General features: G+C 47.9%; 1 protein-coding gene across 1 annotated transcript in view; it reads right to left on the bottom strand.

The window, feature by feature from the left end:
* LOC119163675 (uncharacterized) overlaps nucleotides 1-22,677 on the bottom strand; it is a 64,064-nt gene that overhangs the window by 7,565 nt on the left and 33,822 nt on the right. The window contains exons 5-9 of the mRNA XM_037415729.2: nucleotides 19,128-20,444; nucleotides 11,034-11,428; nucleotides 7,753-9,016; nucleotides 5,823-6,200; nucleotides 3,965-4,099 (exon numbers count right to left, since the gene is read on the bottom strand). Coding sequence (XP_037271626.2) covers nucleotides 3,965-4,099; nucleotides 5,823-6,200; nucleotides 7,753-9,016; nucleotides 11,034-11,428; nucleotides 19,128-20,444 — 3,489 coding nt within the window. The remainder of the gene's footprint in view (nucleotides 1-3,964; nucleotides 4,100-5,822; nucleotides 6,201-7,752; nucleotides 9,017-11,033; nucleotides 11,429-19,127; nucleotides 20,445-22,677) is intronic.

Below are 22,677 nucleotides of genomic sequence, written 5' to 3'. Positions count from 1 at the left end.
GCACTTCTCGGGAGAGAGTGATGAGTGAAATGGTTAGCAATTGTTCCAGGAAATGCAGTTTTCGGCAGCAGCTTGCATCGGAGGATACAGAGCACAGCGAAGACGACCCTGTGAAATGCGCGTCTGACATCGATAACGACATCGAGGAGGAGTTCTTTTCCACGTGCACCGATGCACCCTTTGTCGAGTTCGTTGAGGTGGTGGTGTGGGGCGACGGAGCGAAGGAGGTGTGGAACGAGGCACTGGAAGACAGCGGAGAGAATGAAAGCGCATACCGACCAGCTAACTTCACCAAAGCACTCGCTGGACTGTAAGCTTTCCAAAGCTTATTTCGCATGAAAAACGATAAAAATGCCGACACGAGTCTACAATGTGTGCTGAAGAAGCTTTTCTTGTCTAAGGGCGAGAAGTAGCAGCAGGAAATTAGTACGTCTTTTGCCGTTACACCTCTACATAAACTTCTCAGCCTCAATTTTTTCTGGATTCGTATCATACGTTTTTCCGGATCGTACGTTTATCTCCAGCGTTTTTTCGTAAACGTTTCAAGGAGGTCCTACTGTAAGCCCTTTTCACAACAGTAAAGCTAGCTTTTCTGCGATGTAATAAGCTCAACTAATGGCGGCTAGTCACTAAGGAGTTTTAGCTTGTACGTATACTTCTTTACGTTAACGTGATACCGGATACCCGTTTGCATTTTCCACCTTATCAGAACGAATACAGTCGACGTCCGCTTTCCCGGACGCCTAAAATTCTGGACATGCCCTATTTCCCGGACTCATCTGTGACACCGTCAAGTTCCCCGCAAAGTTAATGTATTAAAAAGTCTGAAATTCCGAACGCTTCAAAGTCTGGGAAATCGAAGCCTTTTTACTGTTAACCGCCGACCCAAAATCACCACCGACGCTGCCATTTTGGTTGTTTTCATATCCCCGTGCCGCCAACCGCCGCACCGTGCCGCGGCTGCCGTAACCTCAAAACCGCACGTGTCGATCCGTTGCCAGCCGTAGTTTAGTGGCTTAGCCAAGCCAAACCTCACTGTGTTTGTTCACGTGTTGTTTTGCTATCTCTGTGGTCGTGTCTGCGGTTGATTGTTTGCTGCTGCGCGCTATCTTCAGTGATCTCGTTTCCTGACCTTCAGCGTCCGCCAAGTTCCTAGCTGTTTCGTGCTGCGCTTTTCGTCGAGCGGACTCGCTGTTTACAGCGAAGGCATCGACTGCTCCTTCGTCTTCGTTTGCACCTTCGAAGTGCACAAAGTCTCCTCGTAGGCTCACGCTGGGAAAAGCTACGCTGTTGACCTCAGGTCTGCTGTTGGCATGCTAGCGTAATCGTGGAAGGCGGTCACGCAAGTTACTCTGCGGAACTGTTTTCGCCACGCGGAATTCACACTCGACGCTGAGACAGCCGTCTCGCCATAAGTGGACAGCGTGTGTGATGAACTGCCATCCGCGGATGTTGCCTTCGATGATCTGCGCACTGCCGGCGTGTTGATTCCAGCCGAGATAACCTTTGAGGGCTTCGCCGACGCTGACAAATACCTCGAGCTATGTGCAGACTTGACCGATGACGAAATCATTCGTCAAGCTACGGAGGATTCCGACGACTCCGACACAGAGAACGAAGAGACATCTACACAGCCAACGCGAGCACTGATGACACTGTCATCAGTGTACAGCGGCAACATGACGTTGACTGAAATTAAGGCAGATATGATCGCGGGCAAGCGGAACGCTGTGCAAAAGAAAATAGGCGACTTCCTTGCGCCAAAGTGCTGACCTATGAGGTAGTGCCGACCACGTCTTCTTTTTTTTTCTTTTTTTTGTTAACGGCTCTTTTCAGAGCTACCTAAACGATGAATTGGCTGGATTGCAATAGGAATCTAGTACTCCAGCCGCCACCCTCTCTGTCAGCGAAAATTACCCACACACACACACACACACAAAAAAAAGGTGCGTTTTCACGTGCCTTTTTTTTTCAGCCTGCCCGATTTTCCGGACGTTTTCGCGGTCTCTTAAGGGTCCGGGAAATCGGATGTCGACTGTATCTTTCAACATTTTAGCCCCTCACACGTAAACATTTACGTAAGTACGTAAACGCGCATACCTTTGCGTTTTCGCAAACCATAAATGGTGATGTGATGCTAACTACATACAAACTGCATTTAACTTAGACGGGATTGAAATGTTCTTTTATCGCGTACAGTATTCTCGTAAGCGCAAAAAGGTAAAAAATACAAGGCTACTGAAACGATGGTGTCGACATCTTCAGACAGTTCGTGCAATTAGAGTCATGAACACGTTGGCTTACGCGTAATGTATTTGAGGTGAAAGTGAGTGAAAAGGTAACTAATTTGCAATAATGACGCTGCGCAGTTTTTGCAGCTGACGTACAATTCACAATGTTTCTACAATAACAATTTTGTGATTACCTGGTTCACTATTGCTCCGCTAGATGGTGCCATCTATCCAGCTTGTCAGGAGCTCGCACGTTCACGGCTTCTATGTCCTAGGCCATTCTAGCTACAGTAATCCGGCTGAAACAATATAATGGCTATTGGCGCTTACACTTCGGCTTATTTTAACTTGACGGCTCGTGTCCCCGCAATACGGATACTAGGAGCTTCTACGGACGAAGGTGGATTTGCGAGATAGGGCGAAAAATGTAAGGCCTATATGGCGGGAAACGTAAACTTTTAAACACCATACGGCGGAAAACGTATAGGTTCACGTTACGTAAAGACCCGCACATGCACAGATTCTATCTGGTATCCAGTAACACGGTAACGTAATTTAGTATACGTACAATCTAAAATCCTCTACTGACTACAAACAGTGAGTTCAAGGCCAGTTTGCTAGCACTACATAGTGGAAATACATTCGAACAACGCTACAATCAAACTGACAGGGTGCAGAAAAAATTTTGTTGCAGTGAAATAGAAAAAAAATATAGCTTACCTGAGCTAGCAAAACAAAGGAATGTTTAGTCTCAAAATTTCAAGACCGCTTTCGTGAATGAACCAAACCGTTGCATTAACACGTTAACACCAGCACCTGTCCGCCGTCAAAAGTATCCAACCACGCCGAGATGGAGGCAGGGTATCGTGGAGCGGCAACTTTTGCATTATTCTATGCCATTCTTATCATCAATAACTTGTGGCTCGCTGATTTTGTTGATAATGCGGACAAACAGTCGCTTTGATTAGTTACCACACTGGCCAGGCGCAACCATAATCATAAGCGTCGGAATGGAAAAAGGCATCGTTCCGCAGATGCACCTAGCAGCTGCGAGAAGGAAACCATGCACTGAGCTTCAGCTTCGGATCATTTGCGGCTCAAAAGCAAGCCAGTGGCAAAAGTAGGGCAATCTCATTGCCATCGCGATCGAGCAATGGTGGCGCCCATGCTTGCTGGACAGCGGCAGTATAGCGGTAGTTTCTGGGGGTGCCAACGCGTGTTTTAGACTTCGTTGATGCATTTTCAGGCTCTGAACATGCATCGAAATGTTAAAGATTGGGTTTAATGCATAGCAATAAGTATCTGAGTCTGGAATCGCATTGTAAGATTTCGTTGAAGCGGGACGATCGTTGTGTTCGTTGTGGCGACAATATTTATGCATCGACTCCTATAGATAGCTGAAAGGGAATCGTGAATTTTTTATTGTAGCGGAAATTTCATTGAAGTGGCATTCGTTGTACTAGAGTTCGACTGTACCTAATTTGTTGGGTGAATATGCAGAGCAGGAAAGCACACTTGCAGATTATGAAAAGGGTCATAGCAGATCGCACGCAAAAATGAAATGGCGAGCCGACTAAACAAAAAAACAGACTACCTGCTAAACTTTATAGGAATACTGCGCCACATAGTCTTGTTCAAGCAAGCAATAACAGCCAACTGCGACACCAAGAGGAAACTGGCGTATCGAAGGGCACCTAAAACTTCTGCCTCAATATAACACATAGTCGCCTCACCTGTGGAGGGTCCGGATGCCCTGGTCTTCCTCTTCATGACAACCACAGCATCGTCGTCCCTGACTTCTGAGTCGCGTCGAAAGTTACGCTGGTTTGGCAGTCGTGGAGGCGACCGGTGGTCTCGGCCCACTGGCACTGCAAGGAACGGCCAACAATCAATAAGCCTGACCATGCTTCTCTGTACAGCAATATGAGAGAATTAGGTGGTGGGGAGGCTTCGGGATTTTCCACTGAAGCTCCTCTGAAGAAATTTGACGCTAGCACAATGCAACTTGTAAAGAAACTGGCAGTTGGCACATGTGATTCAGTGCTGGACGAGGCTCAGATACTAAAACATTTTTTATGAACCATGTAGAGAGCACGGCCAAGAGCGCTGAATACCACAGTAAGTTTTTCTTGGTACAATACATAAAAGAAACATCATGCAAACATTCAAAGTTACCTACAAGATCTTAGGCCAGTTAGCAAGAAAGCACATAGTTATGTTTTTTCTGGTTTCAACTTCAGTATGGTTGATTGGGCGAGTTGGTGATACATAATTGTTTTTAAATGAAAGTGCACTACATAGACGCGGACAGAAAGACAGGGCCAAGCGCTTGTCCCTGTCTTTCTGTCAGCGTCTAAGTAGTGCGCTCGCACTTCAAAACATTCAACTTCAGCTTGAGCCGTGAATTTAGATGTAAAGCAGCTTATGGTTAAGGCTTGTCCCCTGTCCATCATCGCAGCCACTCGAGTACTTGGAGCGCCCAAGTACTCGCATGGCTCTGCTGTAGAGCACTCACTCCGCTCTCCCGCGTGCTCTGGTATCAGTGGAGACCGTTAGTGGCGCTGCGCTGCTCTGTACAATAAAAGCACTTACTCCTCTCTCTCACACACACACACAGCGTAGTAGTATGAGTGACGACACACATATGAGCGCGGCGGAGGCGAGGGCTCGCAAAGCGCCTGTGTATGCAACCATGAACGTCTATGGTGATGAATAAAGAGCACCTCTCTACTGAACCTTAAGTCGACCTATGGCTGAGAACCTCTCTACTGAACCTCAAGTCGACCTATGGCTGCTTTGCATACTACTCAAGGCTCCCTTTACGAAGAGATGTGTGTGATTTTTTATTCACCATCTTTTTTTTTTCATGATTTCATAATTTACCATTGCACATGTTTAACTTTGCAGCTACGCATTAGCTTTCAGTTCCATAGTGACTCGTTAGTACAGAGCCCATTTGAAAAATATATGAGAAACTGTTATAATGAAAATAAAGCAAAAACTGAACAATATAGTATACTGTGAGACAACTAATAAACATTGTTCGCATATCTGGATTCGTTCGTACTGTCCTTCGCCATTGGATACCTTCTTACCTCTCGAACTATAACTTGCAAAATGATTACCACATCACCTTTTGTAGCTCCTAAGGCTTGTTCACACGTGCGACTCACCTCGGTAACAGGACCATGTTATTCACAAAATGACAGAGACCATGTTAGACCAAAGAAAAGTTGCGGCCAATTGAGGGCTACAAATGGCCCCCTTGGTTGCCGAGAGACTGGTTTGGCTCAACCGTGCAGCTAGCTACAATTTTAAAACAGTGAAAAATGACAAATGCGGAAACAGGCTGTCAGTTTATTTTATGGGGCACTAATGACGTAAGCTGACCAGAATTTCGTCAAGGTGGAATTCTGTATGGCGACAGATACAAGTCGCATGCAGGTGCGAGTACGCAGGTGTGAGTATCAGACATCCTGAGTGGCGCCTTCGCTCCCAGTCGCAAGTAGTCCTTCAAATAGTGCTGGTTTGCAGGCGTGAATGGGCCTTTACAACGAATGAATACAGGGACGCGAATAACGAAGATCTTACTCGTGGCTGGTGACCGTCTCGACCGGTCGGCGTTTCTTCTCAATGCCTCCTCGGCGGGGATTGAAGCCGTGGCCACGGGTGAAGGGCTCAACAACGCTTGCGCCAGCTGGCTCGCCATTGCTTGCTGCTGCCCCAGCCTGGACCGGACAGCCTTGGACTCGCCGCTCCCAGCCGCAGTCAACCGCCGCGGCCGACCAGGACCGCCGTCCTCCCGCCTTGTGCTAGGGGCCGGAGAGTCCGCTGCCGCCACAGCCGCCGCAAGCACCTCATTCTCTTTGCCATGCCGCTGCGGCCGAGACGGCCGGACTCTAGACTTGTGTGCAAGCTCGCTCAGTGACATCTCCTCCTCGCTTGAGTGATCGGACTCGCCTTCCTCGCCTGCGGCCGGAGATGACACTGTAAGACACATTGCTGCCAGGGTGGCAGTTCTCATATCCCGTTCAGGAGTGAGTCATTACTGATTGTCTCCAAATTTGGTTCTCAATGCCACCTTAAGCATAAACTATGATCGACTGTCCAGAAATGTGCTCCTCATTTTCCCTTCGGATGTGAATTGCGATAGCGCGTCTCCAAATATTACATTTGCGCAACACAATGCTATGGTACCTGATTTTCTTTCCTGATCCCAGGAAAGAAAATGAAATATGTTGTTTTGTAATCAATACTAATTAGCACCTAATTAAATAATCTTGCAGTCAGTCATGTTATATTTTTTCCGGTGGTATACATCTAGGAAAAAGAAAAAGGATAAGATACTTGGGCGTTCCCGTCTTGAAATGCAGCATGCTCACTGAGCTGTCAAAACATTGCAGTGCCTTCACCGAAGTGGCTGGGTGTAGCCATAGAAGTTTAGTAAAGACACAGTGGTTATAAAAAGTTTAATTCATCCTATGCATAGTGTCTGTCACTGTTTCGTGGCCACTAATACAAAGAACTGGAAAAAAAAAATGTTGCATCGACATATGTGGACACTGTGCTTCAAGAGAATATTGCGCATCTAAAGCAACACCGAGTTCAAAGCGAGGCATTAGCAAGGTGGGCTGGCTTGCCCTTGGATATTGGACACATAAACGCTACACGGGGTCATTCACAAATGATAGTAACTTTTTTTCAAATGACGCAGCTTTCGAATGACAAGATGCTTTGCGCCGTCTTGGGTGCGCTATACCTTCGGGTCTATGAATAACCAAGCTCGCCGTGCAATCTTAAGTCGCCAATAACTACTTTCCGTGAAGCCCAAGCCGTACACATCAAAGTGTACCATTTTGTATGCCAAGAAACCAGGACAAGAAGAAGAAGAAATTCACCACCCTGTTCACTCCATTGTTGCTTCTTGTATTTTCAAAATGACTGGCGCATTTCATAATCAGCGGTAACCAAGTGGCTCACACAGTGACTGAGTTGTCGAGATAGAACATAAATTTACAAGAAGTGTAAAAAAAATTGAATGTCTGCTTAACCTATTGCTTACATAAAAATCTTTTAATGGTACATCTGTTTGTAAAACATGCAAGATGTACAAAAGGTGGCATATGCAAGAAATAATATCCGAATGTCTCTGTCAAGCAAATTACTGCTTACATGCATGTGAAACCCAGCTAAAGATATAGATTTTCCAATACACTGAAACCCCATTACTACGAAGTGTCATCTTGCCTGAAAATAAGCTCCTTATATCCAAAACTTCGTTATAAAGGTATATTCTTAACACTATATCTCTTAGAGGACTATTTTTCCTTTACTTCGTTATATCGACGATTGAGTGTATTGTACACTTTAAGTGTGTATGTATACATTCCTGGTGTCTTGCAATAGATAGCCAGCTGAAAGCCCGTGTGTTGTGTTTTTTTGCTAAGTCCTGTGGGTTTCAGCACTGTCAAGTTCAATAAGCTCTGCTATCGAAATTGGACAAACAAACCACACAAGCTACCTTGCGCTGCCCGCCGCCTCTGATTCCTAAGCCGGCCATCGTCCCCCAGTTCGTCGCCGGGCACACAAACAACCGAAGCTTCAGGACATGTCCGTAGCAGTTCTAGGTCAGCCTCGTGTTCTCGCATATGCGGCTCTTCTTCAGAGTCTTTGTGGTTTGTGAGAAGCAGCGACACGGCCAATGGTGAATCACGATTGCTCGCCAGCTCACTCTCATCATCGTCATCATCATCGGGTGGGTCTATCGCCATGTCCAATAGCGTTGACAGCGAGTCAGGCAGCTGTGGCGACCCAATGTGATTGGCGATCACCGATGGGCTCAGCACCGCCAGCTCGCCATCCTCTGCCAAGTCCGCACATACACCCGACAACAATGTGGGCGAAGCAAGCCGCTCTGCAGACAACGGGCCCTTTTCCGCACCACCACACTCCCCTTTGCCATTACTACCTGCCTCAGAGAGGGTCGTCGGCACCACCTCGGCAGACAGCGCCGCGGCGACTCCTCCGCGTGTATCTGCCTCGGTCACAACCACAGAGGATGTCCCCGCCATTGCACACGTTGCCTCACGAGAGTCAGGTTTGATGGGCACTTCTGCTTCCGCTGGCGATTCACAAACACCGCTCACAACTGGCTGCCGCTCCTCTGGCAGCACCGGTAGAGACACATTTACTGACAATGGTGCCATACCGGATGACATCAAAGGGAGAGTTGCCTCAGCACTGGTTGTCACCACAGGCGAGTGTGCCACCGTCGTCATTGCTGTTACTGCGGTGGACATCACCGACTTCATGACCATGTTTGCCATGGATGGGCTGGAGGTCAACAACGAAGTACCAGTGGGCGAATGCACTGCCTTGGTTGTGTTGCCAGCACCCTTGGCTGTTGATGCCATCTTGGGGACGACGAGTCGAATCGGCGGTGACACGGACCTGGTGGCTGCCAAACGTGACGAGCCCCCTTGGGTGGCCGGAGAAGAGATCAACTCGGCCAAGGACGAATTGAGGGCAAGCCCAGAGGCACCCGATGGAAGGGCCAGAAGCTTGATGGGAACTGGCTTCGGCCCACCACTGCCAGAACTGGCCGGCAGGGCCAGCACAGGGTGGCCACTGGTTGAGGACGATGAGGAGGCCGTTGTTGATGCTGTCAGGTTGCCCTTGAAGATGAAAGTGAGCCGCTGCTGTGGATCGTTGCTGGCACCACCACTACTGCTACTGCTGCCAGCGGTGCTCCACATGGAAGGCGAGATCATTTGGCCTCCAGGAACCTGAAAACATAAGCATGTAACAGAAATGATTGCCAGGAGCACAATTCGGCCCGTGTGAGCTTTCTCCGTCCTCTTAAGGTTGGTACAGACTACAAATACAGTTTGCTCGCACTGACTACATTCAAGAAATGAGGATAGTTAGTACATTTCTCAGTACCGTCTAATAATTTTGTGCATAATAAGGAATGTGCATAATAAGGCATAATAAGGCAAACCTAATGAGGCTGATACAATTAATATGCTATGTCAGCATTTCATCAAAGTGGTCAGGTTCATTCTGAAGCAAAGAAGAAGTACAGGACAAACTGAAGTGAAAGCAAATAAAACATTGCTAATTAAGACCTTATAAGTGGGGACCTGCAAATTAAGGCCCTGCTAATGAATATAATACTAATGAAGACCATGGTAACAATCTAGATTAGCCACAAAATACGCTATTATTTCAGCATTGCAGCACTAGTGCAAGCTGCCCATACTTTTTTTCGTTGCAACTGAGAGAACCATACAGTTTCATACCAGTACACTACAGAGAAATCTAGCGTAAAAAGCAAATCTAACATGTGGCACTTCAGCCAGCATGGGAATTTTCGGCTTCATCTGAGCTGCAGCCACATTCTTGCAAGATGAAGTTCAGCGATCCCACACAGCACCTTGACCCTTTTAGGCTGACCAATTCAGAAATGATAAAGCCACAAATGCATTTGAATCTGCAAGCTTGAAGACCAGGCAAATCTATGGAGTACTACCCATTTAACATGGTTGTTAAATGATCACAGAGGCCACACTCCCTCCTCCTAAATACCGTATACTTGTGTGAGGGTAGCACTTTTTTTCCCTCACAATTCTGATTGGGTGTGGCTCTGCAACAGAAGTGTGAAATTTTTGTTGAATTTCCTGTCCACATATAGAAAAAGCTACTTAAATGTGTCATATATATCTGACGATGTGCTATCTGGCATCTAGCTGTGGACATCTTCGCCACCGCTATATGTCTTCATGGGTATCATTGCTCAATGATCTACACGTTCATTAACCAATCGTTCCCAATGAAATCTATGGCACTGGAAATTCTGACGAACTTTTAACTATTCACAATGTCCGTGACTCCCGATATATGCACCATATGCGAGATGTAACAACACTGCCGTTTGCTAGTAAGATATCTTTATTTCATTATCATCATTGTTTTTGTTTTTTTTTTCAGAATTTGGACTGCAAAGATGGGGAGAGCAGCCCTTAGTGGAGTGTATGCAGTACTGTAGGAAACCCTATCCAGGGAATGAATGCACACATTCTTACAATGTCCTTCATTCACAAACTGCCGTCGCAACTGACAGTTGATTTCTCAGTACACTTTTACAGAGCCTTACAGTATACAAATTTAACAGACACGTAAAAGCAATCGGCAAAAGAGGTAATGACATCTTGCAACATTGACCAGCTACTACTGTCACAATTTTCCATCAATACCTGCCTTATGTGGGTTGTTTCGCGTATATTCACGAACAAGCCAGCGGAACTTCAGCAAATTTGGTAGAAAACTTAAATTATATTTGAAAATATATTGAACATTCATATAAGCATGCGAGCACTGTGGGAGTTGAGCAAGACTGGCACACTTACGAGTGTGACATAACAAGCTGCTTGCACTGCGAGCATCTGCACTCCCGCAAACGATTTAGTTTCGTGGTCAGCAGCATGTGTAATTGAGTAATTACAGCTTGGCATAAACGATCTGAAGCGGCTTTCGTCACATCACATGCCCCACGGCGGAACGGTGTGCGCCAATTGGTGGGTGGGGTGCTTACAGCCAGCAACTTCTAGGGGTTTTTTCGCACTGAAACATTAATAATCCATTTTTCGTATATGAATAAGCAAGATAGACAGTCTACTTTTATTCTTTGCTCATAATCACATATAGCTGAATGACGTGTCATAGTCCCTTCAAAGCAAGTGAAATGCAGTGAATGTACATTATTTCTTTTTAGGATTAATGAACGACAAGCTCCACACTCACCTGTAACGTGCTTGAAGGCACGTCCGCCAAACTGCAAGTGGGCTGGGGTTGGGTCCTTGGCATTACCTCGGCCATGCCGGATATTGTCGTCGGCCGTGAGGAGTCCCAGGTTGTGGAGGACGAGCAAGAGGAAGAAGGTAGTGTGAAGGAGGAGGAGCAAGAGGATGTGGAGCTCACCACCACGGCTGCCTCCGCCGTGAGCGAAGGGGTCACTACTGCCTCGGATGGGGTGGCCATCGACTGACTAGAGGCCACCACCACAGCAGTGGTTCCAGGGGAGGAGGACAGTGGTGGAGAGAGAGGAGAGGGTGCGGCAGGTGGCAACGATGCCGACGACGGCCGGTCCGGCGGAATGTTGCTGCAGGGATCTTCGCTCGGTGGCGAGACCGAACTCCCTGGAGGAAAGGAGAAGAATAACTTTTGCTGAGAGAAAGACAAGGAGTTCAGGAGCTAGACGAGTGGGGCCCCGCAACCAAGGCACTCCACTCGCTCATGCTGCCAGCACGGCGTATGCCTGAAGAGTTAGTCGCAAGGCCAGGTCCGAGTTAGCTAGGAGTGCTCCAAAGAGTTTTCTATGATTTACTTTTTACTATAAGCAATTGAGGTTATAGAGAAGGTGAAACGGAACTGCTCTGCACCATGAACCAGTACTGCACTTCTGTTCACGTCTTTTCGAACCATGGCCAAGGTGGCAAAGCGTAGGTGTCTGTGCAGTGGCCCATCAATTTGTAGAGCACCTACTGATGGCACATTCGAGTGGTTCTTATTGTGCTTCAATTCAACTGTGGCAAATCCTGTCATATGCGAGGCCTTTTTAGGAAGGTTATTAACACCTCTTTTTTTAAACTTCCATCCCTAGGCTGCCTAAGCATCAGACCATTCAATAATTATTCCATGTAAGAAGTTTCAATCCAGCCCATACTGTAATCGCTAAACTCAGCATTACTTATTGTTAGCTATGCTACAAATGTGAACTCCAGGATGTAGACAAACCTGGCGGCACTCAAAGCATAACCTTTCTTGTGTCAAGCTGCCAGATTTTATAAACGGCACTCTCTACCTGCAGTAGAAGCTTCTAAGCAGCTTAGTGACTGAAAAGGGTGCTTGCATTGAAAGACAGGCTAACTGTAAATATTACAAAATATGAGCTCTATGTTGCTAACGAAAGAAAGAGCAAACAAGAAAATAAATATTGAAAAGCAATTGATGTAAAAACGAGCTTCACATATCAGGACTTGCATGCGTATCAATCTGATCCTGAATCACGTCCCCAAGATGGTCGCTTTGCATGGGCACACACTGAACCTCTAAGTACTAAACCTGCAGACGAAGTTATTGAAGAATAATTTTGGGATCAATTCAGTGATATCAATACATGGTTATAACGGATTTTTATATATATAGTGAAGCCATTTTCACGTCAGGTACAACTGGTATAACGAGCCTAACTATAGTACCTTAAATGGGTACTGACACAAAATTTCGGGGCCGAGATAGCCTGCGGGGTCGATTCTTGTGAACATTCGTATATCATCTGCAAGATATCAACAGCGAATATAGCTTGGAAGGTTATATAAATTATTTTCAAGTTTGCGTGAGCGACCGACTTCATAGCACTACAGACACCCTCGAAGGTGACCCCGAGGTGACCCCCTACTTCCCTCGAGTCACCATGCTGCGGTCAACAAAACAAGCTATGATGACGTCATAGCCGCCATTTTTCTTTTCAACTTTTTCAAATATTCAACTTTTAACATTACTAGCAAGCATAAACTAGTGTAGACACCTATACAACCTGCTGCAGACATGTGTGAACCTTGCCCACTAAGGCTGATGACAATGGGAAAGACTTATTTAAAAATTACAGAAGCTCTAGCGAAAGGCACTGAAGCTATAAAGAAAGCTTTTTCATTTCAAGCAGCTGTAACTTAGGCTTTACTACCTGGTGTACATAGTACATAAGTGCTTGCACTGTTGCACCTATTGGGTCGTGAACTCTTGCACAACTTCATAGCATTTAGTATAGTGAACAAAAATAAATTTGTCATTGCACAGTACTGTGGCTAAGCTCAATTTAATGTCAACAATGTGAAGTTTCAGAACTAGGGTGCCATAATCTGGGTCTTCTCTACAGCGGGGAAACCACTCACAGGCCGCTGGAGGCCTAGCGCTTTTGTCCACCAGCACTCTGATGCCTGCTACCAAAAGGTTTGGAAGCAGGTCCATAGCAAAGGATATTTTTCGGGTGGGTGGGGGGAGGGGGGCACTTTTTGAGACCTGGATTACACTCAAACCTCATTATAATAAAGTTGCATATTACACGAAAATAAGTGAATAAGATGTGCCTGCAGCAAGCAGCATCGCCAACGCCCCGCTCTTTCGGCTCGTGCTTCGGTTCGTTGCTGTGCCCATCTCTGGACGGTTCTTCATGCTGTCTCGTCGCTGTCCTTAACGGCTAAAAAACCTCTTCACATTCGGTGGAGGGTGCTGTTTATCCCCGCCGCTACACCCTGGAGCTGCGAAGCCACACGCTACCGCCCGTCATGACTGACAACGCCACTCCATCGGCGCCTTCGCCCCAGTTCAACTGCCCTGGCCATCCTAGGCTACGGGACCCGAAGGCCTTTAGCGGTGCGGATGGGACCGACGGCGAAGACTGGCTCTAGCACTACGAACTGGTGAGCGCCAATAATAAGTGGGATGAAGCCGACAAGCTGGGCCACGTCATATTTTATCTCACTGGCATCACCGAATTGTGGTTTAACAACCACAAACGCAACATCTCCACATGGAGCGCCTTCAAGACATCATGTGCAGAAGTGTTCAGTTCGCCGGCTGTCCGCAAGCAGCGGGCAGAACAGCGCTTGTGGGTCCGCTCTCAGCAGACTGGAGAAAGCTTTACCAGCTATATTAAGGACGTCGTCGACCTTTGTCGACGTGCGAGTGACACCAAGCCCGAATCTGACAAGGTCAAACACATCCTGAAGGGCATCGACGACGGCGCATTTCAACATTTCAAATGCTCTTGGTTAGGAATTCTAGCACAGTTTCCAAAGTCGTCAGCTTGTGTCAGAGCTACGACGAGTTGAAGAAGCAACGCACTCTGACTCGGCAGTCGCCCGCCAACTTTCCCTAGTGCCCTTTACTCATGAGTCCACAACCCGTCGACATGCCCCGCTTCGCACTGCTATTTCGGAAGAGGTTGCCCAAGCTGTTCCCCTTGCGCTCCACGAGCAGCCTCTATCTAGCTGTGTGCCCGCGTGTCGCGCAGCCGGTAGGCGCTCCTGTCACCTATCCGCCAGCCGTGCAGCCTGCGGCCGCACCCCTAACGTATGCAGCACAGCCTGTGGCTTCTTCTGTCGCCTGTTTGCAAGAGATGCAGCCTGTAGCAGCGCCGCTCACATATGCAGACGCTGTGCGTAGGCTTCCGCAACCACCCTACACCAGGCGCTCACAGCCCGCACACACGGCTGCTTATACTGCACCTTGGGCGGCACACCACCAATCGCCAATCCTTGGAGGACAGCCAATAACAGTTTGATATGCTATACCTGCTTCACTCCCGGACACATTGCCCGCTGCTGCCAATCGCCAATCCTTGGAGGACAGCCAATAACAGTTTGATATGCTATACCTGCTTCACTCCCGGACACGTTGCCCGCTGCTGCCCCCGTCGACCTCAGACGTTCGGCGACCATGCCCGATCGTCACAACCCGGCAGCCAACCCTTCGCCCAATACGGACCAGTCTTATCACTTCGCTATGCCTCTCCTAAAGAACCCGACTTCGTGACACCGCGCGCACCCTCTCCTCGTCAGCAATTGCCCTCCCCCATGCGTCGCCGGCCCGGACCCTCTGACCAGGAAAACTAAGCACCGCAGTTCAAGAGGCAAGAACTGCGCCTTTTTTGAACTGTCTAAGCCCTCGCCCCTCTCCTGCTAACGTGGTCGCAGTAACTGTTGAAGGTTATTGTACTTTCGCCCTTGTGGACACCGGCGCCGCTGTTTCTGTTATTGCCGCTAATCTTTGCTGTTTATTACGCAAAGTCACGACGCCGCTTTCGGGACTGTCGCTTCACACCGCGCGCACAGCAAGTAACGCGTCTTGCAGCCTGCACTGCAAGAGTGTCCATCGAAGGCATTCTTTACATCGTGGAGTTTACTGTCCTCGCTGTCTGTTCGCATGACGTCATCCTCGGGTGGGACTTCCTATCCCGCCATAATGCCGTCATCGACTGTGCACGCGCTGAAGTTGAGTTTTTACCCTTGTGTGATGTCCCATCACTTGACGCTCTTCATCAGCTGCCGAAGTTGTTCGTGCATGAAGATACCGATATTCCACCTGAAAATTTCGCACTTGTTCCCGTTTCATGCAACGCCTACAGCGACGCTACAGTCTTTTTTTATGCCTTCCGATATCTTCACGAGCTGTCGAGCTCTGTCTCTACCTTTCGCAACGATTGACCTTGCCGCCGGAAGAAGCAATAGGTTCGTATTCAATCAGCTTTCCACCCCTGTCACTTTGCTTGCAGTGGGAATGTTTCGGCCGCGTGCAGGATCTCAACCCTTCGTCTTTGGCTGATGTCCCGGATGACTACTGCGACTAGGCACTGTCGGCACTCGAGAAGTCGTCCAAGGATACATTTTCCAGCGCCATTGCCGACACCCTCACTCCCACCAAACATGCTGACCTGCTTGATCTTCTGCATGAGTTCCGGTATTTTTTCCATGTGTCGCAACCTCAACTAGGCCGCACGCTGCAAGTCAAACATCATGTTAACACCAGCCTACACCAGCTACTAGGCCACACCAGCTACTAGGCCGCACGTCGCAAGTCAAACATCATGTTGACACCGGCCTATACCAGCCACTGCGTCAAAGACCATACAAAGTCTCCACTGAAGAGCGCCGCGTCATCAACGTTTTAAGTCGAAGATATGCTTCCTAGAGACATCATTCGACCATCTCACAGTCCCTGGGCGTCTCCTGTCATCCTGGTGCGTAAGAAAGACGGATCTATCCGATTTTGCGTGTACTATCGTCGTTTGAATAAGATAACCCGCAAGGACGTCTATTCTTCGCCGTGCATTGATCATGCCATTGACACCCTTCACGGAGTGGAATTCTTCTTGTCACTAAATTTCCGGTTCTGGCTACTGGCAAGTTCCAATGGCTGAAAGCGATCGCCAAGAAACTGCATTTATTACACCTGACGGACTATAACAGCTTAACGTCATGCCCTTTGGGCTTTGTAACACGCCTGCCACGTTTGAACGACTTATGGATAATACGCTAGGTGGCCTCAAGTGAAATATGTGCCTCTGCTACCTCGACGATGTCGCGGTTTTCTCACATGACTTTCCTTATAATTTGATATTGATTGATATGTGGCTTTTAACGTCCTAAAACCACCATATGATTATGAGAGACGCCGTAGTGGAGAGCTCCGGAAATTTCGACCACCTGGGGTTCTTTAACGTGTACCCAAATTTGAGCACACGGGCCTACAGCATTTCCGCCTCCATCGGAAATGCAACCGCCGCAGCCGGGATTCGAACCCGCGACCTGCGGGTCAGCAGCCGAGTACCTTAGCCACTAGACCACCGCGGCGGGGCTCGCATGACTTTCCTACGCACCTCCTGCGCCTCAGGCACGTTTTGACTCGTCTGACTAATGCTGGCCTGCAGCTTCACCTGAAAAAATGCCGCTTCGCTGCACGTGAGCTCGTCATCCTAGGCCACATTATGTCCAAGCGTGGCGTATTACCTGACCCAGCAAAACTTCAAGCATTTGCAGAATTTTCCAAGCCGACGACCATGAAGGAACTTCGCAGTTTTGTAGGCCTATGCTCTTATTTCCGGCACTTTGTTCGCAATTTTGCATCCATCATGTCACCATTAACCCAGCTTCTTCGCGGTGACGTGAGCCTCTCCTCCTGGTCCCCTGCATGAGACGTTGCCTTCACTACTTTGCCCCGTCTGCTCACCTCCCCACCTAATCTTAGCCCCTTCGACTCGATGGCTCCTACCGAAGTGCACACCGACGCCAGCGGCGTTGGGCTAGGCGCTGTCCTCGCTCAACAAAAGCCCGGCTATTCAGAATACGCTGTAGCCTACGCTAGCCGCACTCTGACGAAAGCCAAAACTAATTACAGCTTGACAGAAAAAGAGCGTTTGGCTCTGGTGTGGGCGCTTGGAAAGTCCTGGCCGCCCGTCCGATCTAGTAACTGATCACCATGCGTTTTGCTGGCTCTCCATGCTGAAACACCCTTCTCGCCGCCTTGCGCAACGGGCACTCCGCATCCAGGAGTACGACATTCGCGTCGTATAGCGCTGCAGACGCAAACGCTCCGACGCTGACGCCCTGTCCCGCTCACCTTTACCACCAGATCCGACGTGCGGAAACACTTGCTTCCAGACCTTGTCATCACTAAATCTTGACTCGATTGCCACCGAACAACGCCGTGACCCGTGGATCGCATCTCTTCTCGAATATCTATCCGGCACGCCCAACCTTCCGGTATATCGATCCCTCCAACGTCAAGCTTTCCATTTTGCCATCCGCGATCAACTTCTTCATCGACGTAACTACGCTTCCGATAGCCGCCGGTGGCTAGTGGTCATTCCACGCACTTTACGATCGCAAGTATGCGCCTCTCTTCACGACGATACACAATGTGGCCACGCGGAGAGTTCAAAACATAAGAACGCCTTCGCCATCGCTATTACTGGCGCGGCATGTACAATTTTGTACGCAACTTCGTGCAGTGCTGTCCTGACTGCCAGTGACGCAAATCAACACCGCTACGTGCGACTGGCAGATTGCAGACACTTCCATACTCTGCCAAGCCAAAGAGTGCCTCCAGCTCGCCCGTACGTTCACCTCGAACGAGCAGCAACGCCAGAAAGAAAACCGTAGCAGCTTCCTTCCGGATCCCAGCTATGCCCCAGGGTCTCTTGAGTGGCTTGCCATCCCATACCAAACTCCAGGACTCTCATCAAAACTTGTCCCCCGGTACGAGGGGCCTTCTTACACTGTTTTGGAGGAAACCTCTCCGGTTAATTACTTAATTGAGCCAGTTTCCCGATTGGACGACAGGCGCCGGCGTGCACGTGACATCGTCCATGTTTCCCGTCTGAAACAGTATCATGAGCCTCTGCCTGAAACTTCTTAGGTCACCAAAATGGCTCCCTTTTCAGCGGGGGCGATTGTGAAGAAGAAAATGTGCCTGCAGCAAGCAGCATCGCCAACGCCCGGCTGGTGCTTCGGTTCGTTGCTGTGCCGATCTCTGGACGGTTCTTCACGCTGTCTCGTCGCTGTCCTTAACGCCTAATAAACCTCTTCACAGTTTGTTATATACAAAAGTTCATTATAAAGGTTTATTCTGAACACTTTATTGCAAGACTACTTCTATATACTTGGTTATAACCGATATTTCATTATATCTAGCTTTGTTATATCGAGGTTTAAGTGTATTTTAAAAAAATAGATATTTTTATTATTTTTGGTAAAACACGCTTCCTCACATGAATTTCGGGGGAGGGAAGGAGCCTAGCCCCCACACCTCGGCTACGGGCCTGCCTGCAGAGGAACACCTTGAAAACAATTCTTCCAAACCCTACCACTTTTCAGCTCAATTACTGCTCAGCACCCAGCTTTTACTTGCGATGCACTGAAAGAGAGCTGTACTAAAAAGGCAGCTTTATCCCCAGTGTCGAGTGTGTGAAAAGGAGATCATAAAGCCAACTAACAGAGCTGCCACCTGAAGAACCAGCTTCATGGAATGGAGGTGGGTGATGGAAGGCCATTCAAGTGCTTCGCTAGAGTACAGGCGTTTACTTCTTTGCTGCGAGCATTCACATCCTTGAAAATAGAACCCAGCACAGCAGCACCAACTAGTTAACATGCAAGAGCTGGTCGAAGCCAGCAAATTACATGGTTACAGTGGTAACAGATGGTATTTACTTCGCTGTTTGCTTTCAGCTCTTAAATTTCACCAAAGGTGATGTTATTGCGGTATGCTTTACCTCTGCAACAGAAGCCAGTTGGCCAGGCTATCTGTAGCGCTCCTTGACAAAAGGCAAAATGGCATTACCTCTTTCCTCAGACAGGGCCGAGCTTGCCTCCTCCTCCTCACCGCTTTTGTCACCATCCGTGTCGCTGGGGCCTAAAAGGTCACGTGGTAGCGGCTCGTGGTTTGAGTCCGGCGACACACCCTCCCCGTTCTCCTCGGCCCTCCCTGTGGTCGTCACACCATTGTCACTGCCGACCACTGCAACAAAATCCACACTGCCGTTGGTCGCGGAGTCGCAAAGGCCACGAGACAGTGGCAGTTCTGAAAACCCGTCCGACCTGGACACAATTGCACTTGCCGCAGATAGCGTCTGTGATGTTGCACTTGCCGACAGTGATGCTGCCGCCACTAGGGACGTCGTTGATGGCCCGTTTGGGACAAGGTCGTCAGAGTCTAGGCTAGACTCCGCATCTATCGTCGAGTCGCACTCATTCTGCAGTGGCGATGACGACGCGATGCCGTTGGTCTTTGCGGCCACGCTCGACGCCAATGCCTCCACCCTCGGCTGCAACGTTCCTGTGGCTGGGACCGCAGAAGCTGCAGTGGTTGCGGCAAAGCCCGCTCCAAACCTGAGCCGGTTCATGCGCACAATGCCGGGCTTGAGGACGGAATTAGCTGTTGTGCAGTGGAAGTGGTGGTGCGGGTGGTGGTGGGTGGCGGCAGCATACTCTTGGCGAAGCATCACGTCACCACGAAACGTTCCGCCACCACCGCCAGTTGAAATTAGCAGGGGCATTCTGTGGTTTCCACCTACCAGGCCACCCAGTTTGAGCGCCGCGGGCACGTCTACGTCTGACACCTCGAAAACGGGACCGCCAAACGTGGCCTTCTTAGTTGCGACGGCATCCAGGGAGATGATCCGCGCCATAGGTGTCGGAGACAGCCTCCGCTCAGCCATCTCGCGGAGCTCGTCGACCCCGTCGCCCTTGGTCGAGCCGATGTGGTTGGCGATGGGTCCGTCGACGCAGTTGGCGAGGGGCTTCTTCTCTATTGCACTCGTCATTGCCACTGTTGTCATCGTCTTGGCCAGGGAGGACGGGGAAGCACGGCAGGGGCTGGGTGATCGCTGCTCTTCCTCGTCAGTGTGCAGCACGCCATTCGTCTCAGGCGTTGGAACACTCCTGGGCCTAGGCGTCGTCCGGTGTGGCGTTGTGTGGCACTCGAGGGCTCCCAAGGCACTGTTTGTGGCAGGTTCGTTGTTGCCAGCTTGACGCGGCGGAATTGCCACGGTCGTCGCTACCGTCATTGTCGTTGCCGACGTGGCAGCGACGCTGTCGTTGTCCGCAGACCGCAGGGTGTGAGGTAGATCGGGACGGTCCCGCAGCGGGCTGGAACCATCTGTGAGATGATGAGAGAGAGAGAGTTCAAAAACAGACACTGTAAGCAAATGAACAAGGGGGGAAAGGTGGGCTGGTTGGTACTTATCACAAGAAAGCAATTAACAGCACACATGAGATAAAAAAAAAAACACAAGCACTGCAAGAAAGCTGCAATCATTCCCGAGATAGTGCAACTTTCAAGCTCCTGAAGCTGCAAGAGGCTGAAAAATCATGCCGCACCAATACTTCGATAACTATATGGAAGCTCGAATATACTGCGCTCTACGTGGTTCTCAAACAGGCACTTAAGGTCAGTGAACTTTGCCCATTTCAAACGCTGGAAGAGTGCCTGACGTCCCAACCATTGCAATCATTAGGTAGCAGACTTATCACAAGTTCTGCAGCTTTACACAACAGGGTGGCAGGCCAAGCACACATATATGTGCAAAAAAAAACCAACTAAATACATAAATAACCACACTGTAAATTCGTGTTCTTTTGCCTGAATGAACCCATTCTAAAATGTAACTTACCAAAATATATAAATGCAAAAATTTTGCTCATTTTGCTCATTGGTGAGTACTTTTCATCATAAAATGTGCTAAATGTGGCAGTTACACCAGCTATAATAAGTAACTAATAAACTTCTGAACCAGGGCCATAACCAGAGGGGAGTTGAGAGATTCAAAAACCCCTCAAATTATTTTAATGCTTCAACTTTTCGAGTGATACTAAAGTATTGACACGCCTTCACATCGACCACCAGTTGCCAAAGTTAGCTGTTCTACACAACCTCCCCCCTGAAAAAATTTTCGCAGTGCAGCCCTGTTTTGAACTGAGTGGAGCACTGGCATTCAGGCACCTAACTAGAATAAATGCAATGAAATAAATATTAGGGAAGTGCAGTTGAAAAGACTTTATACAAAGTGAGAACTGCCCATTTGGTCTAAATTTACAAGCAAGATCAGCTGTGAACTAAAAAAAAAAAACTTTACATCAACTTCTTTTTACCTCAGTCAACTGCAGACATCTAGATTTGAGAAGTGTGTGTAAAATTTCATCTCAAACTACACATTAAAAAAGAAAAAGTGACCAAAGTATGCATTAGTGGAGCTGGAAAAAAATTTTGTTTGAAAATCACACCCACCTACTGGCCAGTTTTTTTACTTTAAATTACAAATGTTCAGTAAGTACAAATATATGAATTAAAAGATGTTACAGGCAACAAAAAAAATTAGTATACTGCACAATGTTTATATACAAGTAAAATAACTTATTCTGATAATTAATGCAATGTAGTACTGGATGTGTTGGGAAGCGCACCGCTGGAACTCTCAAACTTCCTATAATAGAGCCCTCTTTTTAGAGCATGCATTGAAGAATTTAACTAATTCGAATAATGAATATATTCCAGTGGATTGGGCACTAGAATTGAATAAAACAAGTTATTTTTTATTTGTTTTAATCATTAAAAATTAAAACGTGTGTACACCCTATCAATACTATACTGATAACTAAAACAAATTGTTCTTGTTTTTAAAGCTCTAGTGTTGCCAAGGTTTATGTGCCAGCAATCCATCATCATCATGAAATTGGCTACTGGCCAGAATTACAGACTTTCTGTAGGCAGTACTTTGGTTTTCACTGTCTTCAATATTCACAGAATAGAGTTACCTACATGTTGTGTACCAGTCAGTTTCTGCTCATGTTTTAGCGCTATGCTTTGTTGTGCAAGATTTGAACTGTGCCGCTACTGCACAGCAACAATCAGTTCCTCCTTGGCAAATACGGCTACATTCATAAGAAATACTGCTACATATGGCTACATTCATATTCTGGCACATATGGTATTCAATGCTGATGCTTACCAGCTTTTTGAGCTAAGGCCCACACTCTGATAACGGCTTATTTACCAATTTCATTATATTTAGCTGTGTGGTGCTCGGTTTGAAATGGTTTAATTATTATGTCTATGTTTAAGGGTGTACGACTATGAACAAAAAACAGTGTTGTCAAAACAACACTATCAATCTACAATACACATCATGAGAAGGAGGGGACCAGGCCTGTTTCCAGCTTAAAGAGTGCAATTTTCGCCCATATTCACATGAATACCAACAGATGCAAGTGTTGTGTTTGTGCAAGTTGTCGACAGTATTTAGCACTTACATTTGCCTGCATTCATTACCAAGGCCATGCTATAAACACTGGTTTATCGACTACTGAAGTCACTGCTGTATACGGGATCACAG

The sequence above is a fragment of the Rhipicephalus microplus genome, chromosome 9, assembly GCF_043290135.1.
Source record: "Rhipicephalus microplus isolate Deutch F79 chromosome 9, USDA_Rmic, whole genome shotgun sequence".
NCBI lineage: Eukaryota > Metazoa > Arthropoda > Arachnida > Ixodida > Ixodidae > Rhipicephalus > Rhipicephalus microplus.
Note: the sequence above shows the minus strand (reverse complement) of the source record. Positions and strands in the feature narration are given on the sequence as shown.